Raw genomic sequence first — 20,307 nt, 5'->3', positions numbered from 1 at the left:
TATTGCCCATGCTGGTCCTGAACTCCCGGCTTCAAGCGATCCTCCTGCCACAGCCTCCTCAAGTATTGGGATTACAAGTGTGAGCCGGTGTGCCTGGCCAAGGAACTTGTTTTGAACCTGGCAGGCTACAGGAACCGTCAGACACATGGAATAGTTTCTCTCCACCAGGGAGAGGAGCACAGAGCTGACAGTGCTCAAGTAACAGAGGAGTAGGTGAAAAAGGTGGTTACAACATTAGTATAAATAATTAAACCCTTCACTGACTGACACAGAATAACTAAGAATGAAAAAGTAACAGAAAACAATGCTGGAGACCAGGTGCAGTGGTTCGATCCTGTTAAATCCCAGAACTCCGGGAAGCGGAGACAGGTGGATCGCTTTATCCCAAGGGTTTCAGACCAGCCTAGGCAACATGGCGAAACCTCTTCTCTACAAAAAAGGCAAAAATTAGCTGGGCATGGTGATGCATGCCTGTAGTCCCAGCTACTTGGGAAGCTGAGGTGGGAGGATTGCTTGAGCCTGGGAGGTCAAGGCTGCAGCAAGCTGTGATCGCAGCACTGCATGCCAGCCTGGGAAACAGCAAGACCCTGTCTCAAAAAAAAAAAAAAAAAAAAAAAAAAAAAATTCATCCAGCACAAAGAGCAAGTACCAAGAGAAATTGTAAGCCCCATGTATGCCTGATCAAAAACAGAACTTGATGTTTCATTAGTAACATCCTTCATGTTCACGCTGTATTCACACTCCCTTTGCCCTCTCCAGGTAGAAGCTTGCTGCGGACCTCCCTATTACTGTACTCACGTGAGGGCTTCCTTGCAGCACTGTCCTGAGGGGTTAAGATCCAGCAGAGACAAATGGAAATGTCTGCCAACAGTGTCACCTTGTCTTATCTGGCTGATGCCCCTTGAACTTCCTTGTTCTTACTACACATCCAGGACCCAGAGCTCTTCATAGAAAATCACCATTAAGTTTGGAAGCTGGGAATCCTCATCACAAGGACAGTCCAGGTGCAAGTTCGTGGAATTATACAAAGCAGTGTATTGGAATCACACTAATCACACAGAATGGAAGAAGACAGAAAGCCAACAGAAGGATGTTTGGTAGTTTCGGGAATGTAGTACCAGGACAATGGGTTGGGATTAGACGGATGATCAGTTCGCCTGGTCATCTCTGCTAGGAAAGAGATATTCCCCCGACAGAGGCACCTAAACTGTAATCCATGGCAACGGAGCAGAACTGCCTTCCAGGCAACTGAGTGGCTGAAGAGGTGAGGACTTGGAATGCAATTATTTCTGATTCTAAAGAGCGAAAACTACCTAGCGATAAAAAACCCACCTGGAATCAGGGTCACAGTACCATGCTTTTGGAGTTAAATGAACACAAACATTCTCACTCTCCATCTGGTCTAAAAAAGGGGGTAGGGGCCGGGCACGGTGGCTCAAGCCTGTAATCCCAGCACTTTGGGAGGCCGAGACGGGCAGATCACGAGGTCAGGAGATCGAGAGCATCCTGGCTAACACGGTGAAACCCCGTCTCTACTAAAAATACAAAAAACTAGCCGGGTGAGGTGGCGGGTGCCTGTAGTCCCAGCTACTCAGGAGGCTGAGGCAGGAGAATGGCGTAAACCCGGGAGGTGGAGCTTGCAGTGAGTTGAGATCCGGCCACTGCACTCCAGTTTGGGCGGCAGAGTGAGACTCCATCTCAAAAAAAAAAAAAAAAAAAAAAAGTGGGGGGGTAGGTAGTCTCTAACTCCTCACCAACACCCAGTTGAACACATCAGAGATTCCACAGCTAACACACAGAGACAAAACCATCTTACCAGACAGTAAGCCTGCATCCGTCTTACCCTGGGGAAATGTGCTCCCATAATTCTCCTGCCTGTGGTCCCTGCTGAGATTCCTCCGAGCCAGATTCTGACATCCCCATTCCTCCAGAATGAGGGACACAGCCATGTCCTCAATCTTCACCATTGCCTGAAATAACAGGAGACAAACAGTCATTTCCCCCCAAACTCAGGGACAATCCCATTGCTCAAACCTGGAGTCAGGAACAGAGGTGGCTGCAAAGCTACAGGATGCTGGGAAGAAAAGGGTGGCCAGAACCTGGGGGTGGGGGGAAGTTTGTGGTAGAAAGATGCTAAAAGGAGGGGACAGGGTTGGGGCTTCTTTGAGAGCAGGGGCATCCAGAGTGGCCTGTGGAGACCACGAAGAGAGCTCAGGAACAGAGGCAGATGCTGGGGACTCAGGAGAGCAGAGGGGCCACAGCTCACCTGGGAATCCGCTGTGAATAGTGCAGATGCCATCCCTTGGTCTCTGGGACTACCCTCATGAAGGGGAGCAGGAACATGGGCAGCAGGAAGAGCTGGGGGAGGAGAAAGGGGCTGTGAGTAAATCAGCTCTGCTCTGAGCCTTGCTCAAGGAAGGGCTCGGGGCACATTCCTTCCTGCACCAGCCACTGTTCAATGTTTAGGTCCCAAACAGAGAATTCCAGACAACACAAATGAGAGAACACAGGGCCTCAGTTTTCCCAAGACCTCTACTCCTGACCAGGAGTCATAAAAGGGTCCTAATCACCTGGTCCAACCCTTTTATTTTAAAGAAGGGGAAACTGAGTCTTTGAGAGTGCAAATGACTTCCCTAATGTCACATTCCCAGTGGCAGAGCCAGGATGGGAACCCAGGTTCCTATTCTCAGCTATGAAAGTGGGTACCTTCAGCCCATGACTCAAGTCTGGCTCCTAATTTCCTCCAGTCCAAGGAACGATACCAGGATATGAGAATCCCATTTATGTCTACACTTGTAGAAAACACAACACAGCTTTAAAATCTTCAGTGGCTGCTGAGGCGGGAGGATCGCTTGAGTCCAAGGGGTCGAGGCTGCAGTGAGCTATGATCACGCACTCCAGCCTGGATGACAGAGTGAGACCCCGTCTCAATGACTCAATGAAAACCCCCCCGCCAAAAAAAAACACTTTAGTAGCAATATCCAGAAAGGGAGGGAAGTAAGGAGGTCTCCTTAGCTCTAGGTTTCTTTTTTTTTTTTTTGAGACAGACTTTTGTCCTTGTTGCCCAGGCTGGAGTGCAATTATGCGATCTCAGCTCACCGCAACCTTCGGCTCCCGGGTTCAAGAGATCCTCCTGCCTCAGCCTCCAGAGTAGCTGGGACTACAGGCGCGCCACCATGCCTGGCTAATTTTGTATTTTTAGTAGGGGCGGGGTTCCTCCATGTTGGTCAGGCTGGTCTCAAACTCCTGACCTTAGGTGATCTGCCCGCCTCGGCCTCCCAAAGTGCTGGGATTACAAGTGTTAGCCACTGCGTCCGGCCACCTCTGGCTAAGTTTTTGCCACTTTTTGTCCCTCTACTTTTCTCCCTCACTTGGCCACAATAAATACTGTTTTTTTTGTTTGTTTGTTTTGTTTTTTGATAAGATGTATGCATGGTTCAAATGCTGAGAGACAAAAGTTTAACATTATCATATGATCACAATAACTGTGATGCATAAGAATTAGGAAAATTTTAAATTGTACAATTTAACCCCCTCCCCACCTCTTGCCAAGTACTATTAGATTTGGAAATGTTACTGGTAGACAGATGATGTTAGTGAGATACAAGTATATTTGAGAAATGAATTTGAAACGGAATGACCAAACTTTGTACCTATTTCAAACCATACAATAATAAAATGGGCTGTCACCCAGGTTGGAATGCAGTGCTCAAACATGTCTCACTGCAGCCTTGACCTCCTGGGCTCAAGTGATCCTCCCACCTTGGTCTCCCAAAATGCTGGGATTACAGATGTAAGCCATCGCACCCAACCAAGTACGGTTTTTTTTTTTTTTGAGACGGAGTTTCATTCTATCACCCAGGCTGGCATGCAGTGGTGTGATCTTGGCTCACTGCAACCTCCACCTCCTGGGTTCAAGCGATTCTCCTGCCTCAGCCTCCCGAGTAGCTGGGACTACAGGCATCTGCCACCATGCTCAGATAATTTTTGTATTTTTAGTAGAGATGGGGTTTCACCATGTTGGCCAGGATGGTCTCCATCTCTTGACCTTATGATCTGCCCGCCTCAGCCTCCCAAAGTGCTGGGACTACAGGCATGAGTCACTGTGCCTGGTCCCAAGTACTTAATTTTTTTTTTTTTTTTTTTTTTGAGACGGAGTCTCGCTCTGTAGCCCAGGCTGGAGTGCAGTGGCCGGATCTCAGCTCACTGCAAGCGCCGCTTCCCGGGTTTACGCCATTCTCCGGCCTCAGCCTCCCGAGTAGCTGGGACTACAGGCACCCGCCACCTCGCCCGGCAATTTTTTTTTTGTATTTCTTAGTAGAGACGGGGTTTCACCGTGTTAGCCAGGATGGTCTCGATCTCCTGACCTCGTGATCCGCCCGTCTCGGCCTCCCAAAGTGCTGGGATTACAGGCTTGAGCCACCGCGCCCGGCCCCAAGTAGTTAATTTTTTAACCTTCTGAGAGTTAGGAAACACTCTGAAAAACAAGACAAAGAGGAAATTGAGAATAAATGTACATGTCTCAGTTCATTTAAGAACTATTTACTAAAGAGTAACTGTGTGTGCCAGGGTCTTTGAAATTGTTACTCTGGCAACCTAAACTCTATAATCAAGTGCTTAAGACCATGAATATCCTCTCCAGTTTCCTGAGGTCACCCCCCTGTGACTTCTGCTTGTGGAGTGTGGAGAAAACTTATAAGGACATCAACAGTGGTGGAGTTAAACATCATGGTGCGTGTTTTTTTGTTTTGTTTTGTTTTTGAGACGGAGTCTCACTCTGTCGCCCAGGCTGGAGTGCAGTGATGCAATCTCGGCTCACTGCAAGCTCCGCCTCCCGGGTTCAAGCGTTCTTGTGCCTCAGCCTCTTGAGTAGCTGTGATTATAGGTGTATGCCACCAAAACCAGCTAATTTTTGTATTTTTAGTAGAGACAGAGTTTCGCCATGTTAGCCACGCTAGTCTCGAACTCCTAACCTCAAGTGATTTGCCTACCTTGGCCTCCCAAAGTGCTGGGATTACAGGCATGAGCCACTGCGCCTGGCCTTTTTTTTTTTTTTTGAGACGGACTTTTGCTCTGTTGCCCAGACTGGAGTGTGTATGAATTTTTAACAAAAAAGTTTAAAAAGTATAAAATAAAATTTTTTTAACTAGAAAAACCCTTATAGGAGAATAAAAAAATGTTTTTGTACAGCTGTGCAACATGTTTGTGTTTTGAGTTATGTGTTATTACAACAGTCAAAAAGTTAAAAAAAACCCAAAAAGTTCATAAAGTAAAAAAAGTTACAGTAAGCTAATTTTTATTTATTTATTTATTTATTTATTTATTTTTCTGAGACAGAGTGTCACTCTGTCACCCAGGCTGCAGTGCAGTGGTGCAATCTCGGCTCACCGCAACCTCTACCTACCACGTTCAAGTGATTCTTGTGCCTCAGTCTCCTGAGTAACTGGAATTACAGGCGTGCACCACCACGCCTGGCTAATTTTTTGTATTTTGTAGAGATGGAGTTTCACTATGTTGGCCAGACCAGTCTCAGACTCCTGGTCTCAAGTGATCCGTCTGCCTTGGCCTCCCAAAGTGCTGGGATTAAGCCATGAGCCACCATACCTGGCTGATTTTCATATTTTTAGAAATTGAAGAAACAAAAATTTTTGAGATAAATTCAGTGTAGCCTAAGTGTACAGTGTTTCTAGAGTCTACGGTAGTGTAATGTCCTAGGCTTTCACATTCACTCACCACTCACTGACTCATCCAGAGCAACTTCCGGTCCTGCAAGCTCTGTTCACGGATAAGTGTTCCATACAGGTGTGTGTGTATATATATATATATATATTTTTTTTTTTGAGACTAGTTTCGCTCTTGTTGCTCAGGCTAGAGTTTGATGGCGTGATGATGGCGTGATCTCAGCTCACTGCAACCTCTGCTGCCCGGGTTCAAGTGATTCTCCTGCCTCAGCCTCCCAAGTAGCTGGGATTACAGGCATGTGCCATCATGCCTGGCTAATTTTGTATTTTTAGTAAAGACGGGGTTTCTCCATGTTGGTCAGGCTGGTCTCGAACTCTTGACCTCAGGTGATCCACCTGCCTTGGCCACCCAAAGCGCTGGGATTATAGGTGTGAGCCACTGTGCTCAGCCAATTTTTGTATTTTCAGTAGAGACTGGGCTTTACCCTGTTGGCCAGGCTGGTCACAAACTCCTAACCTCAAGTGATCCACCCACCTCGGCCTCCCAAAGTGCTGGGATTACAAGCGTAAGCCACCGTGCCAGGACTAAAAATCTTTTATACTCGGTTTTTACTTTTTCTATGTTTAGATACACAAATACTTACCACTGTGTTAAATTCCCTACAGTGTTTAGTACAGTAACATACTGTACAGGTCTGTAGCCTAGGTGTGCAGTAGGCTAGACCATCCAGGTTTGTGTAAGTATACTTTATGATGTTCGCATAACAAAATCACTTCACATTGCACTTACCATAACATATCCCTGCCATTAAGTGATAAATGACTGTACTTTTAGCATTTCCTTGTTTTTACAGACATTCTATGCACACACTTTGATTTTAAAATTGGATAATGATATTACATTTTTCCATCAAAGGGAAAAAACAACTTGACTTTTTATTTATAAGACTGTGGGCCGGGCGCGGTGGCTCAAGCCTGTAATCCCAGCACTTTGGGAGGCCGAGGCAGGCGGATCACGAGGTCAGGAGATCGAGACCATCCTGGCTAACACAGTGAAACCCCGTCTCTACGAAAAAATACAAAAAGCTAGCCGGGCGAGGTGGTGGGCGCCTATAGTCCCAGCTACTCGGGAGGCTGAGGCAGGAGAATGGCGTAAACCCGGGAGGCGGAGCTTGTAGTGAGCTGAGATGGCACCACTGCACTCCAGCCCGGGCGACAGAGCGAGACTCCGTCTCAAAAAAAAAAAAAAAAAAGACTGTGAAATGATCTTTTTTCATGTTCCTCAACTCCCCTCAAAAGTTTTTTCATTCTTTCTCATTGTTTGAAATTTCTGAAAATAACCTAGAAAAGACTGATGCTATAGTTTTTTTTTTTTTTTTGAGACAGAATCTCACTCTGTCACCCAGGCTGGAGTGCAGTGATTATTTTTATATATTTTAAATAAAATAGATCTTTAAACAAGATTTCTGATCCTTTTGAAGATAATTTATGACATACTAGAGTGCTTTAAAACCTAGGCTGGAAATAATAACATCTGTTCCCAAAACTTTCCTATTAAAAATGTGCTGGACACCTGGAATGCTGATAATTCAATAAATAATGTCTACTAGGTTCATTATGCATAGTTCATTTGCCTTCGTAGTAACTTAACTCCTGAGATTGGTCTGTAAGTTGCATTTTCCCCAATATTTGGGAATAATGACAACAATATAAAATAACTAACAACAAAAAACAAGCATGCAGCTTTTTAAAAAATTTTTAATTAATTAATTTATTTATTTATAAGACAGAGTCTCACTCTATCACCCAGGCTAGAGCTCAGTGGTGGGTTCTCGATTCACTGCAACCTCTACCTCCCGGGTTCAAGTGATTCTCTTGCCTTAGCCTCCGAGTAGCTGGGATTACAGGCATGCACCAACATGCCTGACTAATTTTCATATTTTTAGTAGAGACAGGGTTTCACCATGTTGGTCAGGCTGGTCTCAAACTCTTAACCTCAAGTGATCTGCCTGCCTCAGCCTCCCAAAGTGCTGGGATTACAGGTGTGAGCTACCATGCCCAGGCTAATTCTTTTCTGTAAGTAGCTTTTGAGACAGGTTCCTTGCTCTGTTGCCCAGGTTGGAGTACAGTGGCGTGATTACAGCTCACTGCAGCCTCAACCTCCTGGGCTCAAGCAATCCTCCCACCTCAGCCTCCTGAGTAGCTGGAATCACAGGTGTGTGTCACCATACCCGGCTAATTTTTCTATTTTTTTTTTTTTTGAGAGACGGAGTCTTACTCTGTCACCCAGGCTGGAGTGCAGTGGTGCGATCTCGCCTCATTGCAAGTTCCACCTCCAGATTCACGCCATTCTCCTGCCTCAGCCTCCTGAGGATTACAGGCGTCCGCCACCACGCCCGGCTAATTTTTTGTATTTTTAGTAGAGATGGGGTTTCCCCATGTTGGCCAGGATGGTCTCGATCTCCTGACCTTGTGATCCGCCCACCTTGGCCTCTCAAAGTGCTGAGACTACAGGCGTGAGCCACCGCACCTGGCCAATTTTTCTACTTTTTGTAGAGATAGGGTCTCGCTATGTTGCCCAGGCCTAATGTGCTTCTTCATCACAGGCACTCAGCAGCACAAAGAAGACTCTCGTCCTGAATCATTTCCCTTCCCCCAAATGAAACCTTGCTTCTTACCTCGTGACTGTAAGAGGCGGGGTTTCCGAGATGAATGTTTGAAGTGGGACTGGGTGGCCTCGTGATGAAGGTCAAAGCTCGAGGACTCCTGAACTGGATCCAGAGGCACCATCCCCCTTGCGAGCATCTCAGGTCCATGAACTTGACCTGGGACCTGAAGACAGACAGGTTGGGCTTGTGGGTAAATCACTCTGTAAATGGGAACTACAATATTTAAAAACAGACCATGAGTATGCCAGTGGATGCAGGGAGAAAGACAGAACATTTTTTAGACAGAGTGACTACCTAATGACCTAAAGACTGCCAATATTTTTGGCTCTACTTTCAACGTCTGTGTCCTGCTCACACATAACAGGTTTCACCTCTTTTTACCTGTTGTCCTGATAAATCAAGCTCCAAGTCTTCTAGAAGGGTCACAGCCTCCTCTCCACTATCGGGGCGGTATTCCTGCAGCCAGACCTGGAGCTCCTTGGGCAGGATGGAAAGAAACTGCTCCAGCACCAGCAGCTCCAGGATCTGCTCCTTGGTATTGATTTCTGGCCGCAGCCACTGATGACAAAGTTCCTTCAGTCGACTGAGAGCCTCTCGGGGTCCAAAAGTGTTCTGGTAACAGAAGCGCCTGAAGCGTTGACGGAATATCTCCGGGTCTGGAGGAGGCGTGTCCTGTAGGCTAGAATCCTGCCCCCACACGTGGTCTTCCTCATCTTCCTCTTCCACCTTCACTATTACGATACCATCCTTCTCCTGTGCAGCCTGTGGGGATAGACCCGTGGCTTCCCGTGATTCAGCAGTCATCATTCAGGCTCCAGGAACTGACTTGATCCAAACAGGGTCTGTGCTCACCTTTATGTCCTGGGAGGTTTTATGATGTGTTTCTGTACTATTCCTGAAGTATAAAAAAAAAAAGTCATTAGTACCTTTGTAGTACCTTTATAAAAAGTGATCTGTGCTGCTAACACTTCATAGGAGGCAACACATTGAAGCACTATCAGAACGCTCCTGAGGCCAGGGGTGGTGGCTCACGCCTGTAATCCCAGCACTCTGGGAGGCCGAGGCAGGCGGATCACCTGAGGTCAGGAGTTCGAGACCAGCCTGGCCAACATGGTGAAACTCCATCTCTACTAAAAATACAAAACTTAGCCGGGTGTGGTGGCGGGTGCCTGTAATCCCAGCTACTCGGGAAGCTGAGGCAGGAGAATTGCTTGAACCCAGGAGGCAGAGGTTGTAGTGAGCCGAGATTATGCCACTGTATTCCCTGCCTGGGACACAAGAAGTTAAACTCTGTCAAAAAAAAAAAAAAAAAATCCTAAAAAATAGAGTAAAACACTACAGTCTCCACTGTCACTTCATATATCAAGATTTGCAATCAGAAACCTCAAACGGGCCAACTCCACCCTCAGGGTGTTTGCCTGGAGTCAGAGTGATTTACCTGCAGGTGGACAGCAGGTTACGAAACAGAGCATTGACAGTGCCCAGCCCAGAGAGCTGAATGTTAACAGAGTGGCAGGTGCCAGGCTTAAAGCAGTACATGCACCATCTTCTTTTGTCCCCACAACAGCCCTAGCAGGTCGGCCAAACTGTTAAGTGCCGTTTTACAGATGACATAACTGGGGTTAGGTTTGCTCAGTAGCAGGTGGCTGCCTACTGGAGTCAATATTCAACCAAATTTGAAGCCCTGGGACCTACTTTTGTACCATCCAGCTACTTTTACTATTTTTATGGGTGCCTTGGGCAGTCTAAATTGTGGTTTCCAAAATACAAGATGATCTGCAAGGGATACAGAAAGAAAATAATCAGAATGTCTGTATCTTAAAAGTGAGAGAAATTAAGCCATATTTAACAAATTGACACTAATACTCTTACTTAGTCTGTGCTGACCTGTCACAGGTGTTGTTCATTTTAGACACTGGGATGTAGCCCGGTTTATCTGAGACCAGTTATGTGAAATAATGGATTTCTAAATCTAGCTTTGGCCGGGCGCGGTGGCTCACGCCTGTTAATCCCAGCACTTTGGGAGCCCAAGGCGGGTGGATCACAAGGTCAGGAGATTGAGACCATCCTGGTGAACATGGTGAAACCCTGTCTCCACTAAAAATACAAAAATTAGCTGGGCGTGGTGGCGCACACCTGTAGTCCCAGCTACTTGGGAGGCTGAGGAAGGATAATCACTTGAACCCCGGAGGCTGAGGTTGCAGTGAGCCAAGATCGTGCCACTGCACTCCGTCCTGGCCACAGAGCGAGACTCTGTCTCAAAACAAGAAAAAAGAAAAAAAAAATCCACCTTTAACTAATCTTACTCTCATAAAAGAGACAAGCAGCTTTAAAGATTCTTGTGGCCAGATGTGGTGGCTCATGCCTATAATTCCAGCCCTTTGGGAGGATGAGGCAGGAGGATGCTTGAGGCCAGGAGTTTGAGACCAGCCTGGGCAACATAGCAAGACCTTGTCTCTGTGAAAAAGAAAAAAAATTAGCTGGGCATGGGGACCGTGTCTGCAGTCACAGCTACTCAGGAGGCTAAGATGGGAGGATTGCATGAGACCAGAAGTTTGAGGTTGCAGTCAGCTAAGATGACGCCACTGCATTCCAGCCTGGGTGACAGAGCAAGGCCCTATTAGGAAAAGAAAAAAAAAAAAAAGATTCTTGTAGAGAAACCGCAATTGCAGGACATACTAGTAATATAAACAGACGTGAACAACAAGAAAATGGCACAGATGAAGCTTCTATCTAGAGCAACGTTTTGGCCACATTAGGAGGTAAAAACCAATGTCAATCTAAATCAAAGAAAAAGTCACCAATGAGTGAGAAAGTAGCTTCTTTTAAAAAAAGTGTGAAGAAAGAGCAATTACAAGAACAGCTGTATGAAATGGTTCCATTGTTCTGTAATTTAACTGCCAAAAGTGATATCAAGTATCCAGGAAAAACCCATCTATGTTCACATTTTAGGAACTTGGGACTGGGTGAAGTGGCTCATGCCTATAATCCCAGCACTTTGGGAGGCTGAAGCAGGGGAGCGGGGGTCACCTGCGGTCAGGAGTTCAAGACCAGCCTGGCCATCATCGTGAAACCTCGTCTCTACTAAAAATACAAAAAATTAACTGGGCATGGTGGCAGGTGCCTGTAACCCCAGCTATTTGAGAGGCTGAGGCAGGAGAATCACTTGAACCCAGGAGGTCGAGGTTGCAGTAAGCTGAGATTGCGCCACTGCACTCCAGCCTGGGCAACATAGTGAGACTAGGAAATATTTTCTAACCTGTTTGAAAATCTTTCAAATGAAGAATTTCAGGTGGGTCTTAAGCCTATTTGTTAAAAATATAAAATGCTACCGCCTGATTAGTTTGTAAGAATATACTCTTTGAATTTCAACAGGAAAAATTTAGCATGGTTGATGGGTTGGATCAATCACAAGTTACTAAGCAGAACTGACACTGATTCTTCCATCTGAAGCTACAAATCTTTCTGAATTTATCTTTTTCACCTCTACAGCCATCAAAACTAAGCATCAAATTGAAGTTTCAGAAACAGACAATTCGACTGCTTTATCATGATGAGTTAAACCAAGAGTTTTAAACTAGCAAAAGCATTTTTAGTTATATGGCTCTCACTAACCATATTCTTAATTTTGGTGAAAAGGGGATTGTGTACATATAACAGCACAAAAATAATCTTTTTTTTTTTTTTTTTTTTTTAACGGAGTCTTGCTTTATCGCCCAGGCTGGAGTGCAATGGCATGATTTCAGCTCACTGCAACCTCCACCTCTTGGGTTCAAGTGATTCTCCTGCCTCAGCCTCCCGAGTAGCTGGGATTACATGCACTAACCACCATGCCCGGCTAATTTTTGTACTTTTAGTAGAGACAGGGTTTCATCATGTTGGCCAGGCTGGTCTCAAATTCCTGGCCTCAAGTGATCCACCTGCCTCGGCCTCCCAAAGTGCTGGGATTACAGGCCATATTTATTTTTTTTATCTAGTTCCATGAAGTCCAGCTTCCTTTCTTTGGCTCCCTGCCTTCATTTTCTCCCTTCTCTACCACGATCCACCTCTCAGATTATTCTTTCTAAAACTCTATGGCCTTGTAGTCAATATTCTCCAGTGCCCGGTCCCAACTTCCCCTCAAGCTTCTTTTCCCATCAATCCCCCCATAAACCTTCACTATGCAACAAAAGCACTCTCATCAGTATTTCCTATATATGCCTTGTATTTTGACTGCCATCCTTTCCTCACATCACACTCCACACCTGGGACTTCCCACCGAGTCCTCTCTGCCTTTTCAAATCCTATTTATCCTTTAAAGCTAAGCTAAAACACCACTTGCCTCTCCTCGCTGTTCAAGAACCCTCTCAAGTATAACAGTAAGAGCCAACGTTTCCTGAGTGCTTTCTAGGTACCGGGTATTTAAGCATTTTCACTTGACCACATAACAATCTTAGGAGGTAGCTACACTTATCTCACTATGTAAAGAACTGAGAGGCTCAACGCAGTGGCTCATGCCTGTCATCCCAGCACTTTGGGAGGCCAAGGCAGGTAGATAACCTGAGGTCAGGAGTTCACGACCAGCCTGGATAACATAAAGAAACCCTGTCTTTACCAAAAATACAAAAATTAGCCAGGTGTGGTGGTGCACGCCTGTAGTCCCAGCTACTTGGGAGGCTGAGGCAGAAGAGTCGCTTGAACCTGGGAGGCGGAGGCTGCACTGAGTCGAGATTGCACCATTGCAATCCAGCCTGGTCAACAGAGCGAGACTCCATCTCAAAAAAAAAAATAATAATAAAAATAAATGAGGTATACTGCCATTAAATAACCTACCCAAGGTCACCCAGCAAGTACATGGTAGAGGCAGAATTTGAAATAAAAGTGACTCCCCAATTTAAACTCTTTAACCATGATACAAAATTTATCTTGTACCTAACACGGGGGGTATACAGATCCTAAAATGAAGGCCTATGAAGCTGACAATGAAGAATCAATCAGGGCCAGGTGCGGTGGCTCACGCCTGTAATCCCAGCACTTTGGGAGGCCCAGGAGAGTGGATCACCTGGGCTCAGGAGCTTGAGGCCAGCCTGGCCAACATGGAGAAACCCCGTTTCTACTAAAAATAGAAAAAATAGCTGGGTGTGTGGCACATGCCTGTTAAGCTCAGCTACTCGGGAGGCTGAGGCAGGAGAATCACTTGAACCTGGGAGATGGAGGCTGCAGTGAACCGAGATCGTGCCACTGCACTCCAGCCTGGATGACAGAGCGAGACTCTTTCTCGAAGAAAAAAAAATAAAAAATCACTCAGGAAAGGGGCTCATCTACTACCCAGTTTTCACTGGAGGGTCACTATGTGACTGAAGCCCTTCCTGGGAAAGGGAGGAGACACAGCAGTAGATTCAAGTGGGGACTGTCTACAACATAACCAGGTGGGATCTTCAAACATGGTAACTGAGCAGAACTAGTGTGACAGCGAGTCCAGCCACCAGAAATCCCTACTTCTGTGCAAGTTTTATCCTGCCTCAGCTATTGAGCAGAACATTTCTTGGGTCAGTGGGAATCAACAGGACACAACTCTAAGGAGGATATGAGTCTGGGGGAAATAGACACGGATATTGGCACATTCCCTCTGCCCCCAACTGGGATAGGTCGTCCTCCTCACCCTCAGTATCTCTCTGCTCCTACTCTGGGGTCCAGGGAAGACCCATCACAGCAGTGGAAAGGCTGGGTTTTATCTTAGGTTTGCCAGATGATCTGAGCACAGAGTCTTCTCTACTGTCTCTAAAATGCCCTAATACTCTTCACCAAACATTTGCTAGGTAATTTCTCACGGTGTTTCTTTCTAATTTTTCTTGCCTTCTTCCTCAACTAGATTATCAAGAGCATGCCTCTTTGTACTTCTTAGACCACTTCGCATGATTCCTTGCAAGCCTGTTTTAAAAATACCCTTGACTGAATTGACAATGTTATTATTATTATTTTTTTGAGATGGAGTCTTGCTCTGTTACCCAGGCTGGAGTGCAGTGGCCTGATCTCGGCTCACTGTAAGCTCCACCTTCCAGGTTCATGCCATTCTCCTGCCTCAGCCTCCTGAGTAGCTGGGACTACAGGCGCCCGCCACCGTGCCCAGCTAATTTTTTTGTATTTTTAGTAGAGACGAGGTTTCACCGTGTTAGCCAGGATGGTCTCGATCTTCTGACCTCGTGCCTCCCAAAGTGCTGGGATTACAGGCGTGAGCCACTGCGCCCGGTCATTTTTTTTTTTTTTGTATTTTTAGTAGGGATGGGGTTTCACCATATTAGCCAGGATGGTCTCGATCTCCTGACCTCATGATCCGCCCGCCTCAGTCTCCCAAAGTGCTGTGATTACAGGCTTGAGCCACCGTGCCTGGCCCAATGTTACTATTTTTTAAAAGCCTGTTCATTCTACATTCAATGTTGCCCTCAAATTTGTTCCATGGGCTAGCTGGATGAGTTTCAGGTTAGCATTAAAGCTGCTCCACCCCTTACTAGTTGATGACCTTAGGCAAGTCAACAAGTTAACCTCTCTATGTGTCAGTTTCCTCATCTGTATAATGGGAGTAAAAATCAGCATTTGTCCCATAGAGTTGCTGTGAGGATTAAATGAGGTAATAGATATAAAGCACTTAAAATAGTGCCTGGCATTTACTAGGCACTACAGAAATGTCTTAATTTTTTTCAATAAGCTTAAAAGATGTAACTGTACATTCCAATTTTCAGCCTGCACATTCCAATTTTCAGATTAAGCAATGGGACAACTCCGGTAATAGTGAAAGCTGCACAGGCGTCAATAACTGAATTCTAGTCTCCCACAATAAGTGGCACATCCCTGAGTGAGGTATTTAACTTCTCTGGCATTTTGTATCCTTATCAGTCAAATGGGGGTAGGGTGGGGGTTCCAGATAGTAGGAAACTACCTCTGGGTCAATATGGGCTGAAAACCATACTGACATACCATCCACTTTAAATAAAATTACCCCCAGCAGCTAAGGATACCCCAGTTCTCACCTAGGATAAACAAATGATTTTCTTAAACAAGGGCTTGAAGTTACAAGCTCAAAGGCTGTTTTCTAAACAGCCCAGTATTTTTCCAGGGCATAGTGTTGAAAGTGTAAATAAAGGCTGGGCACACGGTGGGTCACGCCTGTAATCCCGGCACTTTGGGAAGCCGAGGTGGGCAGATTGCCTGAGATCAGGAGTTCGAGACCAGCCTGGCCAACATGGCAAAACTCTCTCTCTACTAAAAACACAAAAATCAGCCAGGCCTTGTGGCACATGCCTGTAGTCCCAGCTATTCGGGAGGCTGAGGCAGGAGGATCGCTTGAATTCGGGAGGCAGAGGTTGCAGTGAGCCGAGATTGCACCACTGCACTCTAGCCTGGGCGACAGAGCAAGACTCTGTCTCAAAAAAAAAAAAAAAGAAAAAAAAAGTTTAAATAAATTGCCCTTTGCCCTTTACACTCATTTTTTTTAAAGAGCTATCAAATGTTTTAATATGAAAAAGTTACCTTAAAATACATGTAGTTATTCAAAGAATATTGATACTCCCACAGAATGAAAATGTTAGATTTAATACGCTATTTATCTGTATTTTAAATGCTTTTAAATCGAGAATGAGCAAAAGACTAAGTAGCTAGCTTCCCCGTTAGTATTTTAAGAGTGGTGAAAACTGCCTGAAATAAACAAGAATATTATATGGTAATTTAGAGAAGATACAAACCTGGATACACATTCTGGGGCAAATCACCATGGTTACCTATGTAACACAGCGATTTCCCCACATGTGTTCAGCATATATACTAACAGTGCTTTGTTGATGTGGTTACAATGAATTCTCCACAATTCAATTCAACAAGTATTTATTGACCGCCTCCAATCCGCCTAGCACTGGCCCGTACAATAAATGCTTTCTTTGGTCGCAGGCCATGGAACAGCCACTCTCTATAATGAAAGTATCTTATTGTGTACCGGGGGCACTGCAGGAAAGGGAGGGGAGGGACGGAGGAGTGTCAAGCTAAACAGTAGTTAATTTTTCAACTACATTGACCAAATCATTTCGAAGTCGGAAGGGCCTTTTGAGAAAATCCAGTTAGTTTTATTGATGGCGAAATTAAGACTTAGTGTGTCTCGTCTTATCCAAGGTCACTCAGCTAATCAGTCTCCTAGTGACACAGTGCAATTTCCACAAATTCCCTCCACTTCTCATCCCACTCCATGTCAAACAGAGCAACTATCCAGAATTGAAAAATCCACCCAACGTCCCGGACAGATCTTTTCCAAAGCCTTCAAAGCATTCCATCAAGCTGAAAGAGTGGGGTGTATATAATCTCTACTAGATCCCAATCACTTCTTTATCCACTATGACTAGGCTTCAAATACTGTTTAATCACAGCTCAGTGATGAGGGCAGGAGGAGGAAAGGCAGGTCTGGAAACGTATGCGGCACCTCAAAATGTGTCCATCTCTCATCCTTCCGCTCATTTCACCTCAAGGTCCCGAAGGAACCAGGTGGGGAAAAAACACCTCATCGGAATCAAAGCAAATGGCGACGAAAGGAGAACAGAAAAATCAAGACCGGGGTCGGTTCGCTCGCGACCCCCTTTGCAGAAATGCCAAAGGGCGATGACGACACTGCGGGAGAGGGTCCCGCAGACGGCTTCTCCCCACGTCTCCGGGCACCCTCGGCCACTGAAACCCTCGCCCCCTCCCAGCCTGGTCCCGGAGGTGGGGTGGGGACGTCTCCCAAGGACAGCGATGCTTCCTACGGCCGGGCCCGGCCAGGAGGCAGGGGCATGGACTCTCTTCTCACAACACCGGGGCCGCCTGGAGGGGGTCCCAGGGCCGCAGCTGCGGAGCCCACCCTCGCGCACACACCCTTGCGGCCCCGCCCGCCCACCCCAGAGGCCGGCCCCAAGTCTCACCGTGAGCCCCGGGAGCGGCCTGGGGGCGCTGGGCGAGAAAGGGGAGCTGACTCTGGGGCTCAGGCCGGCCGAATGGCACCGCACTCGGATATAGGCCCTCCCGACGCCTCGACACAGACACAATGAGTCACAAAGGCCGGAAGTGTGTCAGCACCTCGTCTTCCGGGACCGCGCCGCGCTTCCGGGTCCTCTCTAGGAGCGCGGGAGGACTTTGCATCTCGGTTTCCGAATCGCTGGACCAGGCGCTTGCCCTTGAGTTTTCAAGCCTCCAGCTTGGAGGGTCTGGTCCTTGTTCGCCCCCAGTTAATGCGGGGACCAACGGGAGCGGGTGGTGGGGGGTTTGAGGCTTTCCCTGACTCAAACTCAAACAGACTCCCCAGCTCAGACACGAGTCCATGTGAAAGTTCGATTTCACCTGTCTTTTTCATCTCAGGCAGTCCTTGTAGTAATTATAGTTATTATCAAGCAATAATAGTACCTGGTAATTGAACGTCTGTGGCAGAGGAAATGAAACAAGGGTGTAGACAGAGGAAGATCAAAGTGAAGCCAAGGGTGGCTGGTTTCCCAAAGCTGCCATGGCTACCATTCTCTCAGGGCCCTGGAGCTGTATGGAGTGGTAGTTTCAAATACTTGGTCTGTGGACAAGGGATGTCTTTCCACAAGCAAGCATAGTTATAAGGTTCTGTGCTTTGTTCATGTGGCATATGCTATTATAGCTGTTTAAAAGCAGTTTTCGAAGTATCAACAGACACTTTTACCTTCAAAGTGCTTTCACAACCTACCACAATTACAGCCTTGCAGGGTAAGGCACGCGTAAGAGGGGGCCACCTTGTGCAAGGGTGGGGGGGCTACAGGCTTTAATGGTTGTGACTTCCACTACGTTCCGAGACAAGTTCATGGGAGAAACTGAACTCAGTAGCTTGGTTGCATGACTCTTACTGCTTGGAGAGATTTACTTTTATTTTTTAGATGGAGTCTCGCTCTGTGACCCAGGCTGGAGTGCAGTGGTAAGATCTTGGCTCACTGCAACCTCCACCTCCCAGGTTCAAGCGATTCTCCTGCCTCAGCCTCCTGAGTAGCTGGGACTACAGGCGCACACCACCATGCCCAGCTAATTTTTGTATTTTTAGTAGAGAACAGGGTTCTACCATATTTGCCAGGATGGTCTTGATCTCCTGACCTCGTGATCCACCCACCTCAGCCTCCCAAAATGCTGGGATTACAGGTGTGAGCCACCGTGCCCGGCCAGATTTACCTTTTAAAAAATGTTTGAAAACTAAAAAGCAATGACAGGGCCAGACATGATGACTCAAGCCTGTAATCTTAGCACTTGGGGAGGCTGGGACGGGAGGATTCTTGAGCCCAAGAGTTGGAGACCAGCCTAAGCAACGTAATGAGACCCTGTCTCTACAAAAAATACTAAAATTAGCTGGGTGCATGATGGCATGTGCCAGTGGTCCCAGCTGCTTGGTAGGCTGAGGTAGAAGGATGGATTGAGCCCAGGAAGTTGAGGCTGCAGTGAGCTATGATTGTGCCGTTGCACCCCAGTCTGGGCCACAGAGCGAGATGCCATCTCAAAAAAGAAAAAAAGGGCCGGGCATGGTGGCTCATGACTGTAATCCCAGCAGTTTATGAGACCAAGGTGGGTGGATCATAAAGTCAAGAGATTGAGATCATCCTGGCCAATATGGTGAAACCCTGTCTCTACTAAACATACCAAAATTAGCTGGGCATGGTGGCACATGTCTATAGTCCCAGCTACTTGTGAGGCTGAGGCAGGAAAATCACTTGAACCCCAGAGGCGGAGGTTGCAGTGAGCCGAGATCGCACCACTGCTCTCCAGCCTAGGGACAGAGCTAGACTCCGTATCCAAAAAAAAAAAAAAAAAAAGCAACGACAGTATCATTAAAGGAAATTTGCAAAATGGAGAAAAATAATTACCTGTAATCCCTCTACCCTAACACAACCCCCATGGCTTTAGTTTACCTTTTTCCTGTTTTCATATACAAATAAATATTTATTGATATTATTTTAAACACTGTTCAAAGCCATAGTCGTAGTTGTATTGAAGAGGAGGTTGGTATCTTGGAAGTATCTGCTACATTCATATTATGTGAACACTGTTTTTTAAGGAAGAGAAAATATATTTACTATTCATTAAGTGGAAATAGATCATCATCAAGGTCTTCATCCTCACCATCTTCACATTGAGTAAGCTGAGGAGGAAGAGGAAGGGTTGTTCGTGCTGTCTCAGGGGTGGCAGAGGCGGCAAGTGATCCGCCAGCCTCAGCCTCCCAAAGTGCTAAGATTACAGGTGTAAGCCACTGCACCTGGCCTCTTTTCTTTCTTTTTTTTTTTTTGAGAGAGAGTTTCCCTCAGTTGCCATGTTGGAGTGCAATGGCGTGATCTCGGCTCACTGCAACTTCCATTTTCTGGGCTTAAGCGATTCTCATGCCTCAGCCTCCCAAGTAGCTGGGATTACAGGTGTGCACTCACCATGCCTGGCTAATTTTTGTATTTTTAGTAGAGATGGGGTTTTATCATGTTGGCCGCGCTGGTCTCGAACTCTTGGCCTCAAGTGATCCGCCTACCTTGGCCTTTCAAAGTGCTGGGATTACAGGTGTGAGCCTCCGCACCTGGCCTCAACATCTTTGATTACTTCCTAAGGATGGATTCCAAGAAATGAGGTTATTGGTCCCACAGATAGTCAGAGGGAATGTAGGCAATAACATTGGTAACCCCAAGGTTCTAGACCTGTCAGCAAACAAGCTCAGCTGACAAGATCAAGTGGTATCCACCCAAGAATTTCGAAAGAACTCAAAGACGAAAGTGTTGAAAGATTAATGAAACATAATGATTTATGATTACAAAGAGACACTACGCTTAAAAATTGGCTGGCTGCCCTGAACGAATAAAAGTTCCTGAAGGGCACCCTAGAAACTAGGGTGCCTAAGTTTGACTTCCATGTTGTGAAAGCTGGTGGAGTCACTGCTGAAGGGGAGCCCGGGTTTGCGGCTGTGACTGGGTTGCTGCAGCTAC

General features: G+C 46.3%; 1 protein-coding gene and 1 long non-coding RNA gene across 4 annotated transcripts in view; both read right to left on the bottom strand.

The window, feature by feature from the left end:
* Positions 1-17,414, bottom strand: part of ZKSCAN1 (zinc finger with KRAB and SCAN domains 1) — a 34,332-nt gene extending 16,918 nt beyond the window's left edge. The window contains exons 1-5 of one of the 3 annotated variants that reach the window (XR_013414671.1): positions 17,269-17,392; positions 8,732-9,245; positions 8,360-8,513; positions 2,267-2,358; positions 1,844-1,970 (exon numbers count right to left, since the gene is read on the bottom strand). Coding sequence is in view for 2 of the 3 variants with exons in the window: in NM_001194124.2 (NP_001181053.2) it covers positions 1,844-1,970; positions 2,267-2,358; positions 8,360-8,513; positions 8,732-9,157 (799 nt within the window). In the remaining variant the exon portion in view is untranslated. 3 annotated transcript variants of the gene reach the window in all.
* Positions 3,386-8,136, bottom strand: LOC144339709 (uncharacterized). The gene is made up of 2 exons (XR_013415066.1): positions 7,830-8,136; positions 3,386-4,206 (listed from the first exon to the last, which is right to left on the bottom strand). It is a non-coding gene; the product is annotated as an uncharacterized LOC144339709 (long non-coding RNA).
* Positions 17,415-20,307: the final 2,893 nt, after the last annotated feature.

Source organism: Macaca mulatta, chromosome 3 (assembly GCF_049350105.2).
Source record: "Macaca mulatta isolate MMU2019108-1 chromosome 3, T2T-MMU8v2.0, whole genome shotgun sequence".
NCBI classification, from domain to species: domain Eukaryota; kingdom Metazoa; phylum Chordata; class Mammalia; order Primates; family Cercopithecidae; genus Macaca; species Macaca mulatta.
The sequence above is the reverse complement of the archived record's forward strand: the minus strand, read 5'-3'. Positions and strand labels throughout refer to the sequence as shown.